Source organism: Corvus hawaiiensis, chromosome 4 (assembly GCF_020740725.1).
Source record: "Corvus hawaiiensis isolate bCorHaw1 chromosome 4, bCorHaw1.pri.cur, whole genome shotgun sequence".
NCBI lineage: Eukaryota > Metazoa > Chordata > Aves > Passeriformes > Corvidae > Corvus > Corvus hawaiiensis.
This window is the reverse complement of record NC_063216.1, coordinates 64,120,367-64,141,800: the sequence shown is the minus strand read 5'-3', so window position 1 is coordinate 64,141,800 and position 21,434 is coordinate 64,120,367. Positions and strand designations below refer to the sequence as shown.

The 21,434-nt window shown below is 34.6% G+C and overlaps 1 protein-coding gene across 1 annotated transcript in view; it reads left to right on the top strand.

The window, feature by feature from the left end:
- TBC1D22A (TBC1 domain family member 22A) overlaps positions 1-20,981 on the top strand; it is a 146,600-nt gene extending 125,619 nt beyond the window's left edge. Inside the window, exon 13 of the mRNA XM_048301101.1 lies at positions 17,744-20,981. Coding sequence (XP_048157058.1) covers positions 17,744-17,872 — 129 coding nt within the window. The 3' untranslated portion in view covers positions 17,873-20,981. The remainder of the gene's footprint in view (positions 1-17,743) is intronic.
- Positions 20,982-21,434: the final 453 nt, after the last annotated feature.

Sequence of the window (21,434 nt, the reverse complement as noted above, 5' to 3'; positions counted from 1 at the left end):
AAATACAATTTGCAGAGCATTTTACCAAGATGCAAAGGTTTTAGTCCTTCTGTTTTATAGTTAAGATTTACACATATCATTGTTAATACTGCAGAAAATCAGATGGAAAAGCTGAGCTGAGGTTTTTGCATCCATATTCTGGTATCATCTATGCTTTTTTAAAGTGCTGTTTCATTCTGGACACGCTGTTCTGAGCCGATCTTAAGTAAGTAATAAAACTTGATAAGGCCTTCTACGAATAGAAAATAAAATTAACACCAGAAATTTTCAGTCTGGCAATACCTCAAAGGTATTGAATCTCCTTTACTGTTAAAAAAACCCCAAGCAAACAAAGAAAGACACCCCAACAAACCCAGCCAAAACCATCCAAACCAGAAAAGGCTGTCTATGCTCTCTGATAAAAACCCCACAACTCTGCTTTTTAATGGATTCATTTATATTCATTCCAACTATGATTTGTACATTGGAACAGCACATAATGTGTAGCTTTCCATGATGTTTGAATTTTCACCTGACAGAATAGTACACTTCTTGGCACAGGAAGGGATTTTTGATTCGTCTGAATTCCATGGGATGTTCTTGTCAGTCTAGATTTCATTTTTGCTACATTACAGTCATACTGTATCTTGAGTGGTTTCATCATAATTACTTCTTTCTCAGAGGAAACATTGAGTTCATCTTAATTGCAGAATTATCATATGTAAACTTCAGTAAAGTTGCCTGTCTTAACAATTTGAGCCTTAGGATAAAAATATCTACATAATAATGGACATTTGCTGTAGAAAAGCAATGTCAGACTGTCAGTGTGTCAAAAAATTATACTGAAGCTAATCCAGCTAAAATTGCTGTGGTGAATATCAACAGAATTGAGAAAGTTGACCAAAACAAAATGGCTAATGCTAGAAACATGAAATTGGAAGGTGGTTTAACGTTTACTTTATATAATGCCCATTTCTACAGTCTTAATGGGGAGAGAATTATTAGAAGCAGAATAAATATAGATTTTACTTACAGAAGGATGAAAATATCTAAAAATATGTTAAGTAATAAAATGAATGTCACAAAATTGAAAAAATATCCCAGTTTATTTCAGAGCAACCAAAGTCCAGGTATTCAGTGAAAGAAACTCAGTATCTAAAATTATACTCCAATGGAATGATTGAACTAATTTGAAGATGTGATCAAAATTAGAAATTAAAAGGTGAATTTTTACTTGGAGGTTGCCGTGATCAATACACAATATTTCTTTAGTGCTTTCCAAATCTGGCTTTTCAGATAAAATCTTGTCAGTAAGCCAGGGGCTTTTTTTGCTGTTCGGGTTCCCAGGAATTTTATTCAAATTATTTGGTTATAGTTGGCAGATAGAATTGCTGAAGGTGCACTATAAGAAACCCTGGAAAAATCCAAACCACAGTATTCCTGAAGATACAAAGAACACATACAGCTAAATAAAGACTCTTTGGATCAAAGAAAAAGAAAAACTCATGTTACAGTCTCAATGTAAATAAGCTGTTCTCATGTAATTAACAGCTAAATCTTTCATTTAGTAAAACATGGCTGTATGTTTTGATAATCATTGGAAGAGGGTTCTGTGTGACTATATCTGAAACTTGTAATGGTTCTTTATAACTTGAATTAATTTCACCTGATACTTAGACTATATATTTTAACGCAGGCAACTGTTGTTTCCTCTTGACATGAAGTTCATCATCTGCTCTGGCTCTGACCATAATGAAGTCTCCCATCATAAAGTAGCATGATAACAGCATAAATATAATGTAGTAACAGCAGGATTTAACTCCGTGAATCAGCAGTGGACTGTTGTGGCTTTCCAAATCTGTACTGCAACTTTGCTATCTCAACACAATGTTAGAAAATAAATGACGTAGCTTTATGCTTGGAATGTTTCCAGTCACCATAGGTAGTCCGAATTCGTGCCTTGGTGGGGCTGCAAGGATGCTACTTCATGCTTCAGTCCTATCTTGGTCTTAGTGTGTTAGCATTTCCCTTGTGGCAGCATGATCACTCATCAATAAGCAATACACTCTAGGTCATGAATGTAGAACTGTAATGAAATAATTTGCCATTTTATTGCCTTTATTTATGTTTACTTTTCAGAAAGAAATTGAAATTATTTTGAATATTTTTAGCTATTTGAACAGTCTTGGGTATTTATTTTTGCTTCCATGCAGGTTGTGAATACTGAATTGATTTTTGTTAATACATCTACATGTGTATCAGAACTCTTCCTATTGATGGGCTTGTTCTCTTTATCAGTAGGCTGTCCAAAGCTTTTCCTAATTTTCAGGAAGATTGTCAATAGAGAAACTCCAACATATCAGAGAATAATACTGTAATGAGACTGGTTTTCCAGTGACCACGATGTATCCAGCTTACAATAGGAATGAGTTATTAATTCATATTGTCTGCAAAAAGACCTTTATGTTCATTTTCCTTAATGGAAATCTTGTAACATGTAAGTGCTTCCTGTATCTGTGACAATTTTTGTTTATCTATCTCAGAAGACACTGTGGGAAGAAAATAATATGTTCAGGAAGATAAAAAAGATATAGTTTTGATTACAAGTATTAAATTCTATCATCTTATTATCTCTCTAATAATTTTTATTTATTAGTATTTACTTAGCCAATTTTCTTACTATCAGCTAAGAAGAACAAATGAAACATTTTTTCTCCCATGTCATTCTTAACAGCTTCATTTCTGTCTTTAGTTCTGAAAAGTGAATCTACATTGGTAGATGCAAATGTGCAATATACTAATAATACTGTGGTCTATTATTTTCTGTACATTTAAATAGCATTTAACAGTATCAACAAAAATATAATACAATGTCCTACCAGGAAGACTAAAGAAAATACTTTTTGTGTTAATCATCTTCAAGAGGAGGCTTGTCTAGTAAGTGTCTGTGGGAGTCACTGTGAAGCTATTCAGCGTTTCCACCAACAAAACAGCTGATGATAAAAATCTGTGGATGAGAGAGATTTACCATTCTGACAAAGTTAGGAGAAAAGAGTTACATAAACAAATCCTGAATCACTTGTTCATTGAACTCTTCAGGAAAGTAGTATTTTGATATAGTCAAATGAAAAGTTTTGCAAATAAAGTAAAATTAGAATAGGTCATACCTCTGGAGTGTGAGACTGTACCCTGTGATGTCTGGCATAGACCAAAAGAGGTCTATGGGGTGGGCAATGCCTACAGCTCTCCTAGTAAGCTCCCAGAATGATGCTGTGGCACATGGGAGTGATTGGATCCTTGAATTAATGAACCTAAGAGCTTGTTTTGCCTTTCAGTGGTTTTCTTTCTCTGTCAGTATTGCATCCAGTTCTGAAGTTTTAAGTCAAAGACATAGAGAGGGCTCAGAGAGCATAACTGAAGTATTTGATATACTTAATTTGTCAAAAAGAAAAGCAATAGGTGAATTGATTAATATATGAGAAATTTGATATGGAAAAAATTCCATACACTAAATAACAATGAATTTCTGCAGCTCTTAAAGATTTCAAATTGGTGTTTTTTCTGATATTTAAAACAACCCCAAAAATAGGTTTAGTTTTTAGTTCCTATTATCCACACAAGAGGCCAGATCAGGATAAGTAATGTTCTTCTCTGGTAGTATCATCTATGACTAGGAAACAGCCCCAAATTTTTGTTGTGTACCTGTCAAGTAATACTCCCACTGACATACATGGTTGTTATCATGTGTAGGTACAAAAAACATCTGAAGCCCTCGCAGTTGTTGAAACAGTTAGATAATGAACTGGCCTTAGAATATAATTTTGAAATGTCAGTCACCATTTCTAAAACATGTGTAATGTTTTTGTCTACAAACAAATTACTTCTAAACATTTTGGTATCTAGTAATTTTTAGTTATCCTTACCAACTTAGAGCACACAGTGTTAGAACCACATTGCAGTGGTAAAATATGTCTAAAATTGTGATTCTCTGTAAAGCCTAGTTGCAGAGGAAAAGAACTATTTTTTTTTCAAAAAAGGTTCAATAGTTGTTGAGTAATCACTGTTTTTCTTCCTTACTGTTTTTAATTTTTGTCACCATATCCAATAACATTAGTGAACTCTAGAAGCAAGTTGATTTTGTTCTGCCCCTAAGTTGTGTTCTTCCTCATCCTGGAAGGCTATATTTCTGGAAGGCTATTTTCTGTTCACACTTCTACACCTCTCAGGGTGCTGGGACTAAACTCCTTATGGATCGAGCAGTGTGTTTTGAAGGCTGGGAGGAGCACATTACAGAATTGGGATCCCCTTCACCTGCACATGTTGCCAAGAATTGTGTTTGTCTGACTCCTGCTATAGCAAAGGAAAGACATGGTGTATAATCTGAAGGGATTTCCAGTAAGCCTTGCTTTATGGCTTCTACTTCACAGTGCTGCTGTTACTGTCCAAGTTTGAAATCAAATCTTCCACACAATGAAAATCTGATTTTACTGTCCTGTAAGTTTCTAGAAAAACCACCTTCTGACTCCTGTAAGATGTATTTCTCTTATCAACCAATGTTTTTATTTATTTTCAGTAAATACCACAGAAGGATCTCTGCATTTTCTCCATTTCAATGTAAAAAGGATTTTTCTTGAACAAAGGAAAAACTCCTGTTCATCCTGAGCAATTTCAGTGACCTGCTAAACTAAATGCACTGGCAGGACTTCCATTTAGTTTGTAATTCACAGCTGTCACTGGAGACATGTCTCTACAAAGAAAACTGTTTTCCTTCCATGTTTATTTGTTCAGCAGAACCTGCTGCATAACAATGTCAATTATTTGCCTTATCAGTGTGTAACCCTGGAGAAGACTAAAATCACAGGAGCCCGTACACTTGACAACCAAACTCAATCAAAACTACTGATAAGAGAACAAAGAGAAACCAGAAGCTTTTGGAGTATGAGCTGAGTAATAGGATGAAGTGACATATGCCTTTCTTTGAGACAAGCAGATGGAGGAGGATTAATTTTCTTTCTTTCAATTTTCTGTTCTCTCCTATGGTTTCCTAAATGCTAGTGCTTGTAGATTTTGCTGTCTTACAACAAAATTGTCTCTTTGCAACTGCAAGACAGTAAAAATAACAAGAACTGAAATGCCTATTGTTTTGTCATTTTGTAAACAAATCAGAATTAGATTTTTTTCCAGAAATATCATTATGGCAGATTTACTATCGTAGCCTCCTGGTTAGATCTTTCACCTGCCATAAAGAGTAAAATCTTTGCACAACTTGTTTTCTCTCTGTAGTGTTTTTTGCATTAGACACTCCTTTTCAAATATACTGAGAGCTCTCATTTATCCCATCTTAACTTGTTTTCTTCACAGTAGCATTTGCTTGCTGTTAGCTGAATGAATAGCAATGGTTCCATCCAGTCCTTGGCAGCTGATTCACGAAAGCTTTGTGTTAATTTTTTTTCCTTGCAATTCTCACACGTCTTGCTTAGTTTCAGGTGCTGATCCCCATAGGTCAGCAGGTTAAACAGGGGCATCTGAAATCCTTAATAGCTGTTGTTCTCTCCCATAGCCTTTCTTAAATATTGCCACCCTGAGAAAAGATGACAGAGCATGGCACGGAACTGCTACGACATTGTCAGTTCACAGGCAAGCCTATTAAAGCAACCCAAAATTGCCAGCAGTAATGTACCTCTGCAAGTTATATTTCATGTAGTTGACATCTTTATTCTCTTCTGTGAGAAAAGGTCACATCTCCCAAGCTGTGCTATAGTTTCCTTTCTAGGAGATTATTGTGATAAATACAGGAATTCCTCCTCTCATCTGCCTGCTAAAGATGAGGGATGTGTCACTGTAGGTGACCAGCCCGTCGAACACTTATGTTATACCACGCAGTGCATCACTGAAATGTTTATCCATTAGAACTGTTAGTGTGTTTTTTGCCAGACCCTGAAACACTTTTTGGTCATGTTTATTTATTTAAACAAAATAACATTTTATTCACAAGGTGGAGTTTTGTAAAAGAAATGATGTTGTCACAAGTCCAGTTATCCAAACAAAATGAATTTGGGTATAATGTTGTCCTTAAAACCTATTTGGTTTATGTGGTTTTTCTTTGGACAACCATTTCAGATAGATTTTTTGAGGCTTTTCTTTGAATCTCTGAAGGCCACAACCTTCTTCTTAATGTAATTTGAATTTTTACAAAACCAAGTGTATGTAAGAACCCAGCACCTGGGAGAAATACAGCAAAATATTACTCGTATTTTGTTTATGTAATACTAGCTGTCGCATGCTAAAATAATTATTATGAAAACAGTATTTCTCTCTCCCTATTGATTCTCTCTGGTTTTAGTAATATTTTTCCTTACATAGTGGGAAATTAAGGACTTTGACCTATTTGATGTTTGATGACCATTCTGGAGGTGCTGTGCAATTGTCAGGGTGTTCCTTTGCCAAACTGCTCTTTGGGTATTGATACCATGACAGAGGCCACTGCTTTCAATCTGAAGATTCTTTTAAAGTTTCAGTGTGAACTTGTTTATCTCATTTTGTGTGTGGACTACGATTAGAAGAAGAGGTACTCATGGCCTAAGAGCTTTTAGGACTTTAGCCTTGGAAATCTTAAAAATGAGCGGTGAGAAAAGATTAAGCTAGCCCACTGTCACCCACTATACTGAAAAACCATTCAGTTCTTTCATGTTTGTGTCTGGAGGTTGTTCTTTTGTAGATAAGTAAAGAATAAACCCTGCATTCAGCTATTGGTTTACAAACGCATACTTTTCATGAAAGTTGCGGCATTTATCATCTTACATAGAAATTTGATCTCAAATTCTGGCTGGCCAAAGTTGAGTTGTAGATATCTATTTTTATCAGTGTAGCAATGTGTAAGAAAGGCAATTAAATATTATATAAAGAAAGTGTGATAGTGTTTTAATTGTCTTAGAAGTCCAGGGCCTTAGGATATTTGTATGTACCTTAGGACTTCTAAGTGCTCCATTTAGAGTTATTATTTTTCTGTGGTTCCAGTAATATATTCTTTGTTTTGAAAAATTGCATTTCTCTGGGACTTGCATGAGAATTATGTATTTGGGTTTTATGTAATTTGTTTAGAATTGTGTTTAACGACAGTAGACTGGGAAATGAAGAGCTGACCTGAGCAGAGAGTATTAAAAGAATGTTTAACCCTGTGAAGCAAAGCTTGAGAGAGAATATGACTATCTTCTAGAATGCCCTTGGATTGCTTTATAGTGGGGTAGATTTAAGTCCTAATGTAATTTTGGTGAAAGATCAAAAGTATATAAATTTTTTCACTTTGATTTTTAAACCATTAGATAAAGTGAAGCATCTTGTATGTGAAATACCAGGACATAAAGAGCAGCATATATTTTCTAACAAAGCTTGATAAATTTATGTTATTGTGTGATACAGGAATATGAATCCTGGTTTGGGTTTTTTGTTGTCCTCAAACAAACTAAAGGTGTCTTGAGCACAGTCTCAGTTGTTAATCATGTTTCTCATGTAGTATTTATTGTTTTAGGATACTTTTATTCTTTAGCTTATAGTGTACAATTGGATTATATTGTGTTAATTTGAATTGATGCTTCAGTCTATTGTCTATGGATTCACTTTTGGAATTTCTCTCTGACTGAAGCATTCTATATCATATATCTTTCTCTTAAGGTATCAAGGAATGGATAGAAATTTGTGGGGGTGTGGTTGTTTTTGTACATTGGAAAAAGCTATGCATCTTGGGTGATCCCCTGTCTTGTGTTCTTGTGCCTGCATGCTGTGCTCATCAAGGAAGCTTAATTGATTTCTTAATTTGAACAGTGGCATTTTCCTCAGAGATGAAGGGATTTTCGGATTACTTCTTATTGATTTTTGTGAGGCTTCTCAGGGTAACTGGGAAATTTTCAGTTATCAGATGGGGCAGGTTGTTTCCTCTAACTGTGATATCTTCATTAAGTTCTCTTCCACTGCCAAGTCGTTGGTTCTCTGTATTTAAGTCTCTTAGAGGTGCACAAATGCTTTATGGGCTTTGACTTGGCAAGTGGGGCACGACTGTTTGTTACTCAGAACAAAACACCAAAATATGGCTTCAGATGGTGGTGATTGAGCAATGTAATGGAAATGGCCTCTTTCAGTCCTATATCCCCCAGGATACTGACCATATTCTATTTGAACTGTGTTTAGGACTACTTGTTTTATTTCTGAAAATACACTAGTTTAAGTAGGCACTGCACTGTGACATATTTATTGAATGTAAAACTTTCATATCTCAGACAGTTCTACTTAAATTACAGAAAACAGGCAATTGTACATCAGCCATGTTTTCTCTTAAACAAGATGAGATTTTACTCAGAACAATTTAAAGTGTTTTGTCAAAACATAATAATAATTACTATAAGTTATAAATACATAAAATTTTTATACACTTTTGTCCTTTGCTTCATTATATTAAATTGGTATTTTATGATTTTCTTTCTTCTTTTTCTTTTTTTGGCTGAGCTTTTAGCTATTCATACTACAGTGTTAAAATCTAAGTCATTGTAGATATGGGAATGAAATATGTGTGAACGTGTAGCTGTAGAAATTGTCCCACTTAAAATGCATTGCCAAATTATGGTCAGGAAAACCAAACCAAGAAGAGTGGTTAGCATATGGACTTCAGGGATAGGCAGAATTGTAAATTTTCTCTTGGAATCTGCTATAGAAATATTTTGATCTTGCTTGACTGCAGGAAAAAATAGATAGAATGTGGTAACTTACTCATTGGTAAGTCATTTCAGGAATTAAGTTCTGCCATAATTGCTGCAGCCTTAATTGGTACAGTACATTCTATGTTTGGATGAGTTCTGTTTGGATTTTCTTTTAATAGAATGACAACTGAGCTTCATGACATTTTTGTACTCTGGAGAGTTGCATCTGCTCTCCTTTATTTGTTGTGTTTTGGATGGAACTAGTGGTAAATTACATACTTGGGCTTTTTATTATTTATTTGTTATTATTTATATTTTGGTACACATATCTCCGAATACCATCAATATAACAGTATTTCATTTAAAAATATGGCAAAAATTGTAATCAGAGTGGTTCAGGGCTGTTCTGTTCTGAGCTCTACCAATTGGAACTTTCAACTCTATTGGAACTGCTCTGTCAACTGTGAAACTTTCCTGGGTGCTTCTTGAGACACTCAGTTTTCATATGAGATATGTAAAACAGAAGTTCTGTTTTCTCTAGTTTAAGTGTGAGAAAGAACCTAGGACTGTTTTTGTTTGACTGTCCAATTTAAGTATGAATTTAGATCAGTGTTTGAGTATCATAGAATCACAGAACAATTTGGGATGGAAGGGACCTTAAATCCTTTAGGTTCTGTGGCAATGCTTGCTTTGATTTTAACTCCTTGTCTTATAAACTTGAGATAATAATGTGTGGATAGTATGTTTAGTTGAGAAAAAGACCTAGCATGCAAATTTGATTCCCGTTTTAGGGATGGAGATTACTTGTGGATTTGGTTTTTATTTGAGACCAAGGAAATAAGACTACCTGTAGTACCAGTTGAGATGTGGTCCTTTAATGTACTTTTTAACCAATACCCTTGAAAATGAAGATGTAAATCTTCTGTTCAGCTAAGTGAGCTGAAGCTAAGCACAGCTCCTCTGACATAGTCCTTTAGAACCACATATTTTATGATTAGCAATTAAGGTTGCTAATGACTTGTGTAAGTGATCCATACTGGATGAAACAGGACTTTAATTGCTATTTTAGTATGCTGAGTCCTGGAATCTTCCTCAGTAGTCATGAAAAGAAAAACATGAAAGAGAAATGATAAAACCATCAACTTTCCATAAACTTTCATTTTCAGGATGTTAAGGTGTGTTTCTATGAAGTTCTTACTAGGAATATTAAATTAATTATAAGAATAGCATACTTCTTTATGTTTTCATAAGAGTAATGGGGATTGATCCGTGGAAATGAAAAATTACAATATATATTTGAATCAAAGAATATATATATGTATATCTATTTATACTATATTTGACTCAAAGGATAAAAAAATATATACTTGTTGAGAATCACTGTGTCCTTGAGGTGCTGAATGTAAGCTGGTCGCAGAAGAAATTAATCTTTAAGCTATTTAGATTTTTTTTTTAAGTATTCATTTTAAGATGCAACAAGTCTAGTTAGAATTCTGAATAACATTTTTTCTCTGTAGTTAGACTCCTACTTTTTCTGAGTTCTGTATGCTGTGGTCTGTTGATTGAGATGTCATGTTGTGTGAAAAAAAGGTCAAAATTAAGATGTATAAGACTGATTTAACTAATTAATGTTCCTTTCAAGGAATTCTAGGTGCATAATATAAGTAATGCACAATAAAGGAATGTACAAGAAAAAAATCAAATTTAGCATTGAATTTAGGAAGTTTAATGTTACAGTATTTCAGCAAATACTTGGGTTGGGGTTTTTTGATTCTTGATTTTTCCTCTAAACTTTCACATTCCAGGTGGAAGTTCTTGAGCGACACTGATTTATGACTGGTCAAGAATGCATTTCTTAAATCCTTCAGACTGCGTCCAGTGCAGATTTCAATGCTCTTAACACTTGGCATAGATAAACCAGTGTTTCCCATTTGTGCTTGTCAGAGTTTTGGTTCATCCATAGTCTTTGAAGTTACAGGAATGAGGAAGGCATTGCTGCATCCAGTATCTAAAAGGGACTGTTCTGTGCTATCTCAGCCATTGCTGCCATGTGCTTTCCATGCTCAGGAAGCAGCACAGGCACTCAGCTGTACCACTGAAGGATCTAGGTCCACTTATGCCTCTTAACCCATATCTGCAGCAAATATTTCTTAAGCTGCAGTAGGTGACCTATTCCTACTATCTTTTTAATATTACATTTTGAAATCTTAGTATTCTCAATTCCAGCTGTGCCCAACCAGAAAGAAATGTTTTCTCTGACTCTGAGACACAGGTAATTAATAAGATGCACAGCACTCCAGAAATAGAGCTCATTATTTGCAACTCCATGTAGCAGGTGGAGACATCTGGAGAAGTAAGAAGAGGCAGCAGAATAGGGAATATTACTGAGCACATTGCAAGAGGAGAAACAGTACTCAAGAAAGAAAAGAGAATTTGTCTCAGAGCTAGAGCCCTATTGATTTGGTCCACTATCATTTCAACAGCAAGGGGCAGAGAGAAGGAAAAAGTAGCACTAAGGCAGCTGATCAAGGTCATCCAGGCTCTGCAGTGTGTGCTGGACCTGTGCTTTCATGTCACCAGCTAGTGCAGTTACTGCTTTGATAGCAGGCTGGAGGGGGAGGATTTGTAGTGAGCTTGGCTGAGTCCCAAAGCAGCAGGTATCCTTCATCCTAAATATCTGGGAAGAGGATTAGAGGTTAACATGGCACAGCACCTTGCCAGCCTGGTCACTGCAGCTCTTACAGGGTCGGAGGCACCGTAGCCCTGGCACATCTGTCTGTCTGCTCCATAGTGCAGGGAAAGGGACCGAGGCCACGGAGGGGAGGCCCACTTGGCACTAACCACCCTTTCCTTTCACACTTGACAAACCCAAATGCAATCAAGTGAAAAAGACTTTTGTAAAGGAAATAGGAATTAAATAATCTCTCTGTTAAGAATTTCTTTTGTCTGTGTAGTGGTTGCATCTGGTTGCAAAATAAAGTATGAATCATCATCCAGCTCTACCTCTGATGCAACATTATGCAATTTCCCATGAAACCATAAAAACGTTTAGATTTTTTTTTAATGTATGCATAGCTTTTATTTCTCTTTTCTATTATCTAAAAAGATAAATTAGCTTTTTTTTTTCCCTTGTAATATTTGGTTTCCTACTTAGGTTGTCTCAATAATTACTCTAAATAAATTTTAGTAGAATTTCACCTCATTAGTTCTTTAAAAGTAGGTGCTATGTTCTGGGATTTCAAATAAAACTTCAGAAAGTAAAAATAACTTTCATAAAGGGTCCATTTAATCAAGTTGCCAGCATCAATTTTGCAGTGTTTTATATGTGTTCATAATGTGTAATAGGTACAGCTGTTATTAAAAATACAGTGGTTAGCATTTTCTTATCAAATCATTGAAGATTATATATAAATTTAATTTACCTTTAAGTTACTTATACGCAGTCCTAAAGTATAATATTGAAAAGTTTATGATCATAACATATAGTAAGATTGTAAGTTCTGCCTATCAGTATAAAATAGAGCTGTTGTAGACCAGGGGTACTCAGACCATAATTACATTGCAGTTAACAGCAGAAAGGATTAACAACTCCCATAGAAAAGTACTGCATTTTAGGAGGGTCTTTATTTGTTAAATTAATAGACTGGTTCTCAGTTTTGACACTAAAACTAACTCTATTAACATCCACAGTATGTTCAAGTTTGATTTTAACTTTAGTTACTGCCATTTTATATTATCTAAAACGAAAACACTATTACTGGTTTTTATGTCCTGTTAAGTTTCTTCTATAAAAAAAAAAAACAACCTTGCAATTGAACTTTGTCAATAACTCACACAGACAAAAACTATTAATTTTCAAGGTAATTATATTGCTTTGATTAGCACAGAAGACACCTTAGCGCTCTACTCACTAGAATAACATATTTATGTTTTGTAAAGTATCAATCTGTTATTTTTCTGTAATTGGTTTTGATGTTCCTTCCTCCAAGATCCACATATGGAGTCAGAGTAGGGGTGACAATAGATAGCATAACAACTACAGATAGCCATTGCCAAATAACCAATATTATTGCCCAATCTTATGCTAAAAATTGTATTTATTAACGGGATTATAGCAGACGTCATACTGTAAGGAGATTTGATAATGAGTGAGATTTCAAAACATGATAAAATTTGCTTTCTTTGCTCTGGGTTTGGGGTTTTTAAGGATTGTTTTAATATGCTGAGATTTCACTGGGTTATAATCTCAGTGAGGAGAAAGAGGCTGATAACTTTGTAATAATTATTAAAAATATATTTTGTGAAATTTTATTAATATTCAGTTTTTATTTAGTCTACAAGGAGCAGACCTTGACCTTTTTGATTTTAGAGGAAACTGAGGAATAAGGGCTTTGGAAATCACCTTTTTGAGCTGTCTATCTGGTAGTCTGGTATTTTATTGTAGATATGTGTATTGGATCTTGTGGGATAACAGTTTTTTCCCTCAAGAATAATTTTGTATCTGACAACAGCCATTGCTTAACCTGCTTAATCTTACTCTTGTGATGTGCAAAACATAGACCTCATACTTTTACTCTTCACACATCTAGAGGTGCTTTTATACCACAGCACTTCCAGTGTATTTACCACTGTCTTGTCTTAACTACAAGATGAAGAGAATAGTTTTAGAACACATGTTAATTATCTGAGAAAAATTACATTTTGAAATTACATTTACTTTAAAATTTCACTCTATATAGCTGCTTCTAAGTATTTAAAAATACTTTATATATAGTAACATAGTTGAATATGCTATATATAAAGTGTTTTAGCATATTTTACAAACACATTTGTAAAGTATCATGTAAATCCAAATGTAGTTAAAGCCGTGGAAATACAATGAGTGAAATTCTATGAAATATAAGATTTTTGTTTGGTAACAAAAATGTTGAATTTCAAATGTACTGAAGAATTATTTCAGAATTGTGGTTTAAATACGTCAGTATAAACCAGAAATCTCAAAAGCTAGTATGTAGTTTATGTTCAGATCTTTTGCCATACTTAAAAGTCATTTTGATATGTAGATTTTTAATCTATTCATAGTCTCACCCAGCAACTCTGCTACACAGCCCCCTATATCCTTCAAATACAAATGAAAAATACATATTTCTACTTGTTAGGAAACATACCTTTATTAGGTTCTTGAAATGGTCTAAAGTGGTAAATGTTTAGCAGGTCTTTTTGTTGCACTTTTGGATTTCTTTTCTAATTAAGCCCATGTCCTTTAAAAAATAAAACACTGGAAGATTTCACTGTGGAAGGGAGGTTCATTGTGCAAGTTGCTGCTGCAAGCCAGGCTAGCATCAGAGCTCAAGCAGCCTGTTCAGGGGTTTGCCAGGAGAGTTGTGGAAATCCCAGTGGACAAATTCTCAGTTTCCCTGGCAAGCTGCTCAAGCACCCTCATTGAAAAGGATTGTTTTCTTATGACAAGTTAGCTTCGTATGACAAGTTAGCTTCTACTTGTTACTGTTGCTTCTTGACACCTCTTTTCTTCTTTCCAAGCCCCTGTATGTAGAACTGCTCTTACATCCTGCCTTATCCTTCCTTCTTGCTGCTAAAAAATGCCAGATTTCTCACACTGTCCTGTGACATCAGCTGCAGCCCCAAAACCATGGTAGTAACACTGTGACTAAAATCGCTTCACTTTTTGTGCTTGGTGGGGGCAGGAGCAAATACAAGTGATACCTTGATCCTCCTCTGCTTGGCTGGCAAGGAGGGAGGGAGGATGGAGATGCCTTTCCATGGTGTGTGGCGTGAGAGGGCAAACACCACAAATAGACTGAGCTGAAGCTGTGCTGGCAGGCTGGGCTGTGCAGATGGGCCCCAGTTCAAGGGATTAAAATGTCTGTTCCTCTCAGTAAGAGAGGAAAAACAGGGCACTCTAATTGCCAAATTCAAAGAATATAATTTTGACCATATTTTTTGTTGATCCAGCCAAAATATAAACAAACATTGGACTGGGATTTTGGAAACCCCAGACCTGATGATGATCTACTGGCTGCCCTGATTCTTTGGCCAGGTGTCATCAAAATACCATTTAAATTAAGCAGAAAACAAAATTCTTCCAGGAATATTTTACAAATATTGATTTTCAGACTCAGTTTTCTTCTGAAATAGACCAGGCAGTTTATCACCTACAAGTTTTTAATGGTAACTATTAATTCACATTATGATTCATCATTTCTCAGAGTGCCTCATATTTTAACACTGGTGTGGATGGAAAATGAATCTCAGCAGGTAGCATGCATGCCTTATTTGCACATGCAACCTAGTAGTTCCTGTTTATCTGTTGGCAAAAAAAAATATGAATGATAAATGAAAAGAAATTAGTAGGCTTGAGTCACTTGTAGTAATCCTTGCTCTTTTTTTTTAACTGTAAAATGCTGAATTGAGCAGTTTTAGACAAACTTCTCATGTGGTCTTATAAATATTAAGAAGTGTATGTTTGTACATTTCTTAAAATCCAAAGACTTTGCTTAGGGGTTTTTTATTGTTTCTTTATAGTAGTTTCCTTGTTCCAAAGAATGCTCCATATGCAGCATGATTTTCTTAAGCAGTTAAAGAAAAACAAAATTTTCTTATTTAAAGAAAATGACATTTTCTTTACTAAAGTTTTTGCCAACTTTTACTTTATTTTTAAGAAGATGTAAATTTTATTTCTATCTGAGCAAGTTTTGAAGCTCTGTAATAGATTACAGGAAGATAAGCCGTATCTTTAGATGATCATACAAGTAGTATGTCTTTGGCCAGTTACTTTACTTGGATTTATAACACATATTCACTAGTCAGGATCAGTCTTAGCCTTTGGTCTTTTCCCTTGGGAACAGTGGCAAAAGGCCCACTCAAACAGAAATGGACTTGGACAGTCAATGTATTACTCTGCCATTTATTGATATATTTAATTCTGATGAAAATTATTATCAAATTTGGAGATAATGAAAGAAGTATTAAACTAGTTTGTAATTAACAGTCCTATTTCAGATTTGAGCTATATGTTACATTTCATGTAGTATGGATATTGAAGCTGTAGTCTTTGGATGTTCCAAAGTCCAAAGAAAACCAAAGCCCAAAAGAAAACCAAAACACTGCTCCAACAATATGAATAGTTTGCACCAGAAGTCTGACTCAGAAAAGTCTTGAGACTACAAACAGTAAAAGAGGTAATTTCACAGAACTCACTGAATTAATTGCTATGTCTTAGGGCTGCTTGAAACTTACTTTTGTAAAAGGAGAAAAGAATTTTCATGGAGGTAGGCATTTATGATCCCTCCACACAACCCTCCTACTCTCTACTACTAATTTATTAATTACAGTTATCAGCATAACTGTCAAATAAGTACATAGAAATTTTAAAAAAAGAGTGGGATTTTGACAATTGTACAATACTTTATTAAAAATGTGTTCTCTCAAGTGTAATAGAGACATTCTCATGCTAACTCTGTTGTATTACTACTTATTATTCATAATTAAATATACAGTACTGCTCAGCTTCTATCCTTTCTCTTTTCATATTACAAGAACCAGTATAGCAAGACTGTGAAATAGATGAAGTCAAAATAATTTTCTCACAAACACAAAGAAATCATTTAATGTTAATTTCTGTTCCTGGCTGTTTCCTAAAATCACTGAATCCTTGCTAAGGGCTCCTACAGCCATCTTCTATGAAAGTAGGTGCAGAGGACGGAGAAGGGGGAACAAGGAAATTTAAGACTCTTATGAAGAAGAATCATTTCCCTGGGTACTTATACATGATACTGCAGCATTCTGATTTATAACAAGATAATGGCTGTGGTTTTAATTGCATTCCCGTTCACGTATTTCTGATCTTTAGAATAAACCTTAACAAACATATTCACACAAAAATATACACATGCACATCCTCACAATACATATGCACGTATACAAATGTGCATGAATAGTCTGCATTTTTTTCTGCAAAAATAGAGCACCTAGGAGACACGAGCAGGCTTAACAACTTCACTTATTCCTAAGATTGCCTTATACCTCCCATCATAAAATTTCACATTCGTTTTGTTGTGACTCATCCAAAACTTCTCTTTTGCTGTTTTGCCACAGCTTATCAAAACAATTGAAAGCATGAGACAGGTGATCTGCTCTATGGAAATTTTCAAACATGAACTTCAAATTTGGCTTAGAGTGGCTTTTACATCACATTTGACCTTATGGGTCACCATTTTTTTTTAAAGAACAAACTAACTTCCTGAGTTTGGTCAAATTATGAGCCTTATAAAAATTGTCATTTACATGAAATCAGGAGACAATTTGTGGTAGCTGATCTTCCAAAGAGTCCTCTCAAAGCTGGCAGGTTTCAGCCCACAGATGAGGATTTGAGGCTTTGTGCTGGTGAGGGTCATGGTGGATTTTGGTGCATGTTCATCAGAACTGAACATGGAGGCACTGTCCCAGTGAGTTTCTTGTTACCTCTGTTTCTGGGCTTCAGCTTCTTGGAAGTGAATTTTGCCTAAACCTAATATGAGAAAGAGGAAAAGCTGATCCACAAGAAAATATTTGGGGTTCAGAAACCAGCAGAGAGTGGGAAATCAGGGCTAAGAATTGAGGTGGGAGTTGACTGCAACTGACGGAAATAATAATTTATTTCCTAATTCTTCATGTATAAATAGAGAAGTAGCTTATCTTTGCATTGGTGTGAGAGAATCCCAGACTTAGCAATCGTCCATAACTTTGAAAATGTGTCTAACAGTATAACTTCATGCCTTGGAGCATAAAAATAATTTGAATAGGCAATAACACATTATTTTTCTCAAAAAAAATTATCTAGCAAATAAAGATATTTCAGCTACAATTAATAGCAGGTTTCTGAACTGAAAGGTTGAATAGCAAGTTATCTCTGCAAAAGTCACTAAACCTAAGGGGATCTCAGGTTTGTTTGGGATAGTGAGGTGCTACATGAGTGATTACTAGTAAATGATCATTGTATAAGTAATACATAGTTACTACACTGCTATTTGAAAAAATATATTTATTTCGTTTTGTTTTTTTTTTTCCCCAATTAGGAGTTACTGATATTTTTGCAGAATTTGCCCACAGTACACTGGGGAAATGAAGACATCAGTGTACTCCTAGCAGAGGCCTACAGACTGAAGTTTGCATTTGCGGATGCCCCCAATCATTACAAGAAATGACTATAAAGAGACAGAAACCATTAGAACCAACGTGTTCTGCAGTATTATGGCATCTGTTGTTCTGGTTGTGCTTTCAGCTCATTACTCTTTTGTTTGAAGTAAGATGACCATTAAAATTCTGTTAGAATTTTCAGAATGAGAACAGAATACCAAAGAAGTGGACAAAGCAGGATATTGAGCACTGAATGAACTTAAAAGTGAATTTTTTTGCTCAGCATGAAAAATGAGTTCAGAAGTCTTATGACATAATTTTCTTCTTTTTTCCCCTTCTCTAAATAGAAGAATTGTAGTCTAATTTATGTTAAACAATTTTTCTATGTACTTTAGACTTAAAACTACTTATGGGATGATTTTGTCATTACTTCTGTGTCACCTGCCATTACTTTATCAGCCAGTTTTGGTCAGTGAAATTTATCTGCTTTGAGTGGCAAAAAAGGACTTTTCCATGATCATAAAGACCATATGAGACAGCAAGACCTGTGTTTTAAGGTCTGGTTATAACTCAAAAGACACTCAAAAGATATTAGCACACCATCTGTTGTTTTTCTATGGAATTAGGTTAGAATACTTCCATAATATAAGAATATAGAAGGCTGTAATGGAAATTGGTGGCATTTTTCTAAACATTATTCAGTCTTGAAGGATGCTATAGAAGCTTTTTAGCCATAAAAAGGAGTTACTTAAAGCTGAAGACTCATCTATTACACTAAAAATAAATCCCTCTCAATATGTTTTGGAGTGAATTAAACAGAAGGCATGGTCTTGTCAAAGTAATTAGCATTTCTCTTTTAAGGCCTTGCAATTTTTCAGCATGAAAGTTCACTTTTAAGAAATGTATTAAGAAGCTTGGTTTACAAAGCAAGATGTATTTTTATCTCAGTTGTTGCCTTATTCTCTATTTCTAGCAAGTTAGAAAAGGAAAATGAATATATCTTTCCAAAGCTTTTTTGTTAAATAATTTAATACCTTTTTTCCCTGATCATTCAGAGGAAGAGAGCTAGTTCCCAATAACAATAACAGTAACTGTATACTCAGATTGCTCGTGGGTCATTAGCAGAACAAAAATCCTCTATGAGTTTATAGACTAAAATTAATATTTCTTCATATAACCATGGGATACTGAATAATTTCTTAAAACTTGCATAATTTAAGTGCACTATTTTTTTTCAAGAAACATTTTATGATAAGAATTCTAATTTTTCTCTGTTGGATGTAAATAACTCATATTAATTTGTGCCTACCATACACATACAGGTTATGAAGGGTGAGAGTTGCAATAAGCAATACAGTTAAAAGTTCAGACTTACTATTCCTCAGTTTGGTTCTTGAGTTGCACAGCATTGCACAGGAAGTGTAATGCACTTCTAAGTTTGGGAAATAAAAAACCTTCAAGAGATTTTCTCATATGACTTGTTATTGGAAAATTATTTTCAACTTGTTAAAAATATGTAGATACATATTTTGAAGAAAGCTTTCTAAATGTGTTAGTTACATTACTTGCTTTAGGGGCCTTAGTTCTTGACATTGACTTCAAAATAATTAGGTGTTTCAGGGTAAATAAAGTAAAATACATTTTTACCAACATGTGATTATGAGACTATCCATATTTTAAAAGTATATGAAATCTTTGGTAGAAGAGAAAAAAAAGAATTATTTCAATAGAAGCAGGAGTGTTTGGCAGTTAGATTGCATTTCTTTTCCGCTGGTGTCAGCTGGGTGTTTCAGTTGTGATGGATACAGGGTCAGGCCTCCCAGATGGCTGCATTTGTGCCTGGAATGTGTAGTGGATCTGTGCTTCTTATGTGTCTGTGTACTGCTTTCTGTAACTTCAGTTCGTGGTCTAATGTATCAAAATTTATGTTTACAAAGAATGTCATATTGTGCCTAACTGTCTACCTGTAACAGAATAAAAGAAATAGGAAATTTATGACCATTTGCTTTAAACTTAGTATCTGCAATCATTTGTTAATAGAAATGCATATTATTGTAACGAGAGAAGACAACACAGCATTAACTGTTGTAAGGGTTTTCTATAATTAACTTTTTTCTATTAAGACATTATTTAGGTAGTTACATGTAACATGGAAAGTTGACCCAAAGTCGTCTGCTGTGTCAGATGCTCCTGCATAACATTTTTGGGACTGGATATATAAAATTGCCATCATTGGGGCCACATAAGTTGTCTGCCATGTCTTCCAAATTCAACAGGTACCTCTTACTTCCCTTGGAAGGAAGTATTACCATTAGAGGTCACATTTACTATTGTGTCTGTGTCAGAAGTTGAATATTGTACTTGAGCACATTGCTTTTTAAGGATAGTGGGAAGTTTCCTAGTATAATACCAGTGTTTATTTATGTAGATATAGACTTTTCTGGAAAATATGATATAGATACATAAATAAAATTTATATATCTATACGGATAGGCATAGTTCTCAGTAAATAGAAGGCCAACATTTATGTAAAATTTCAAATTTTTATCAAAAGCCCACACATTTAACAATTTTACATCTCAGGTAAAATGTCATTCCAAACAAAATATTGCATAGAAAAGGAAATAGCATTATCATTATTACATCCCATATACTTAGCTTTTTCAAAATTCAGGATTCTGAATATTATAAAATTCCTTTGTAATGTGTATTTTCTTATGAAGGAGGCATCTTGACACATCACTAGTGAAACCGGGCAGTAATTTCCTAGAACTCATGTGAAATATTGTAATTGCAGTGTCTAAAACGCATGTTAAATAATTTCTGTAATAAAAGTTTAAACTAGAATGTACAATATAAAAAGATTTATGACTACAGAATTTGAAAAATGTAAATAATAAATTAGTTAACTGTGTAAATACAGTACATGGAGTAAGATAGAAATGTAAGTTGAAATCTTATGTAACTCTGTAATATGCTATAATAAATTAGTTTCATTATTTTTTGGTGCAGTTCCAAATGGAAAGGCCTGTTAATTTGTTTTTAATTTCATAACTACAGAGTAGAAGAATCTGAAGTTCCATTGTATGCTTCTGACAAACATTACCACTGAGACACTGGTTAAAACTGTAAAACTGATGAAAGAAGAGGAAATAAACACATATTTATGAAGTGCTATATAGAGTGGGAAGCTTTTGTTTATTGTTTTCTTCAAATGTGTTGCACCCTATGCCAAAGCATGGATTTGGTGTGTTTCTGTTTTACAGCCTCAAAAGCCTTTATCACAAGAGGAAATGCATTAACAGAACCTCAGGTCTCAGTTACATTTCTGCCCATGTATCTTGTAGGTTTTGCAAGTTGGTAATACGAGCAAGTTCCAAGGGTGTGTCTGTGCACAGACCATGTACATGCAGGGTACTGAGCATTTTCTGGAAAAAGCAGATGTAGATAGATTTGACACCACAGCAGAACTAAACTGAAGAGAAGGTGGAGCATATCAGGGCAAAGCAAACAGAGGAGGCACAGAATTCACTATGGCTCTGGGGGTGCAGGAGAAGGGGAATCTTCAGCTCATAGTGGGGAAACAGTAAACAGGTGATGGGGTCAATAAGATCTGGAAACTGAGATGAT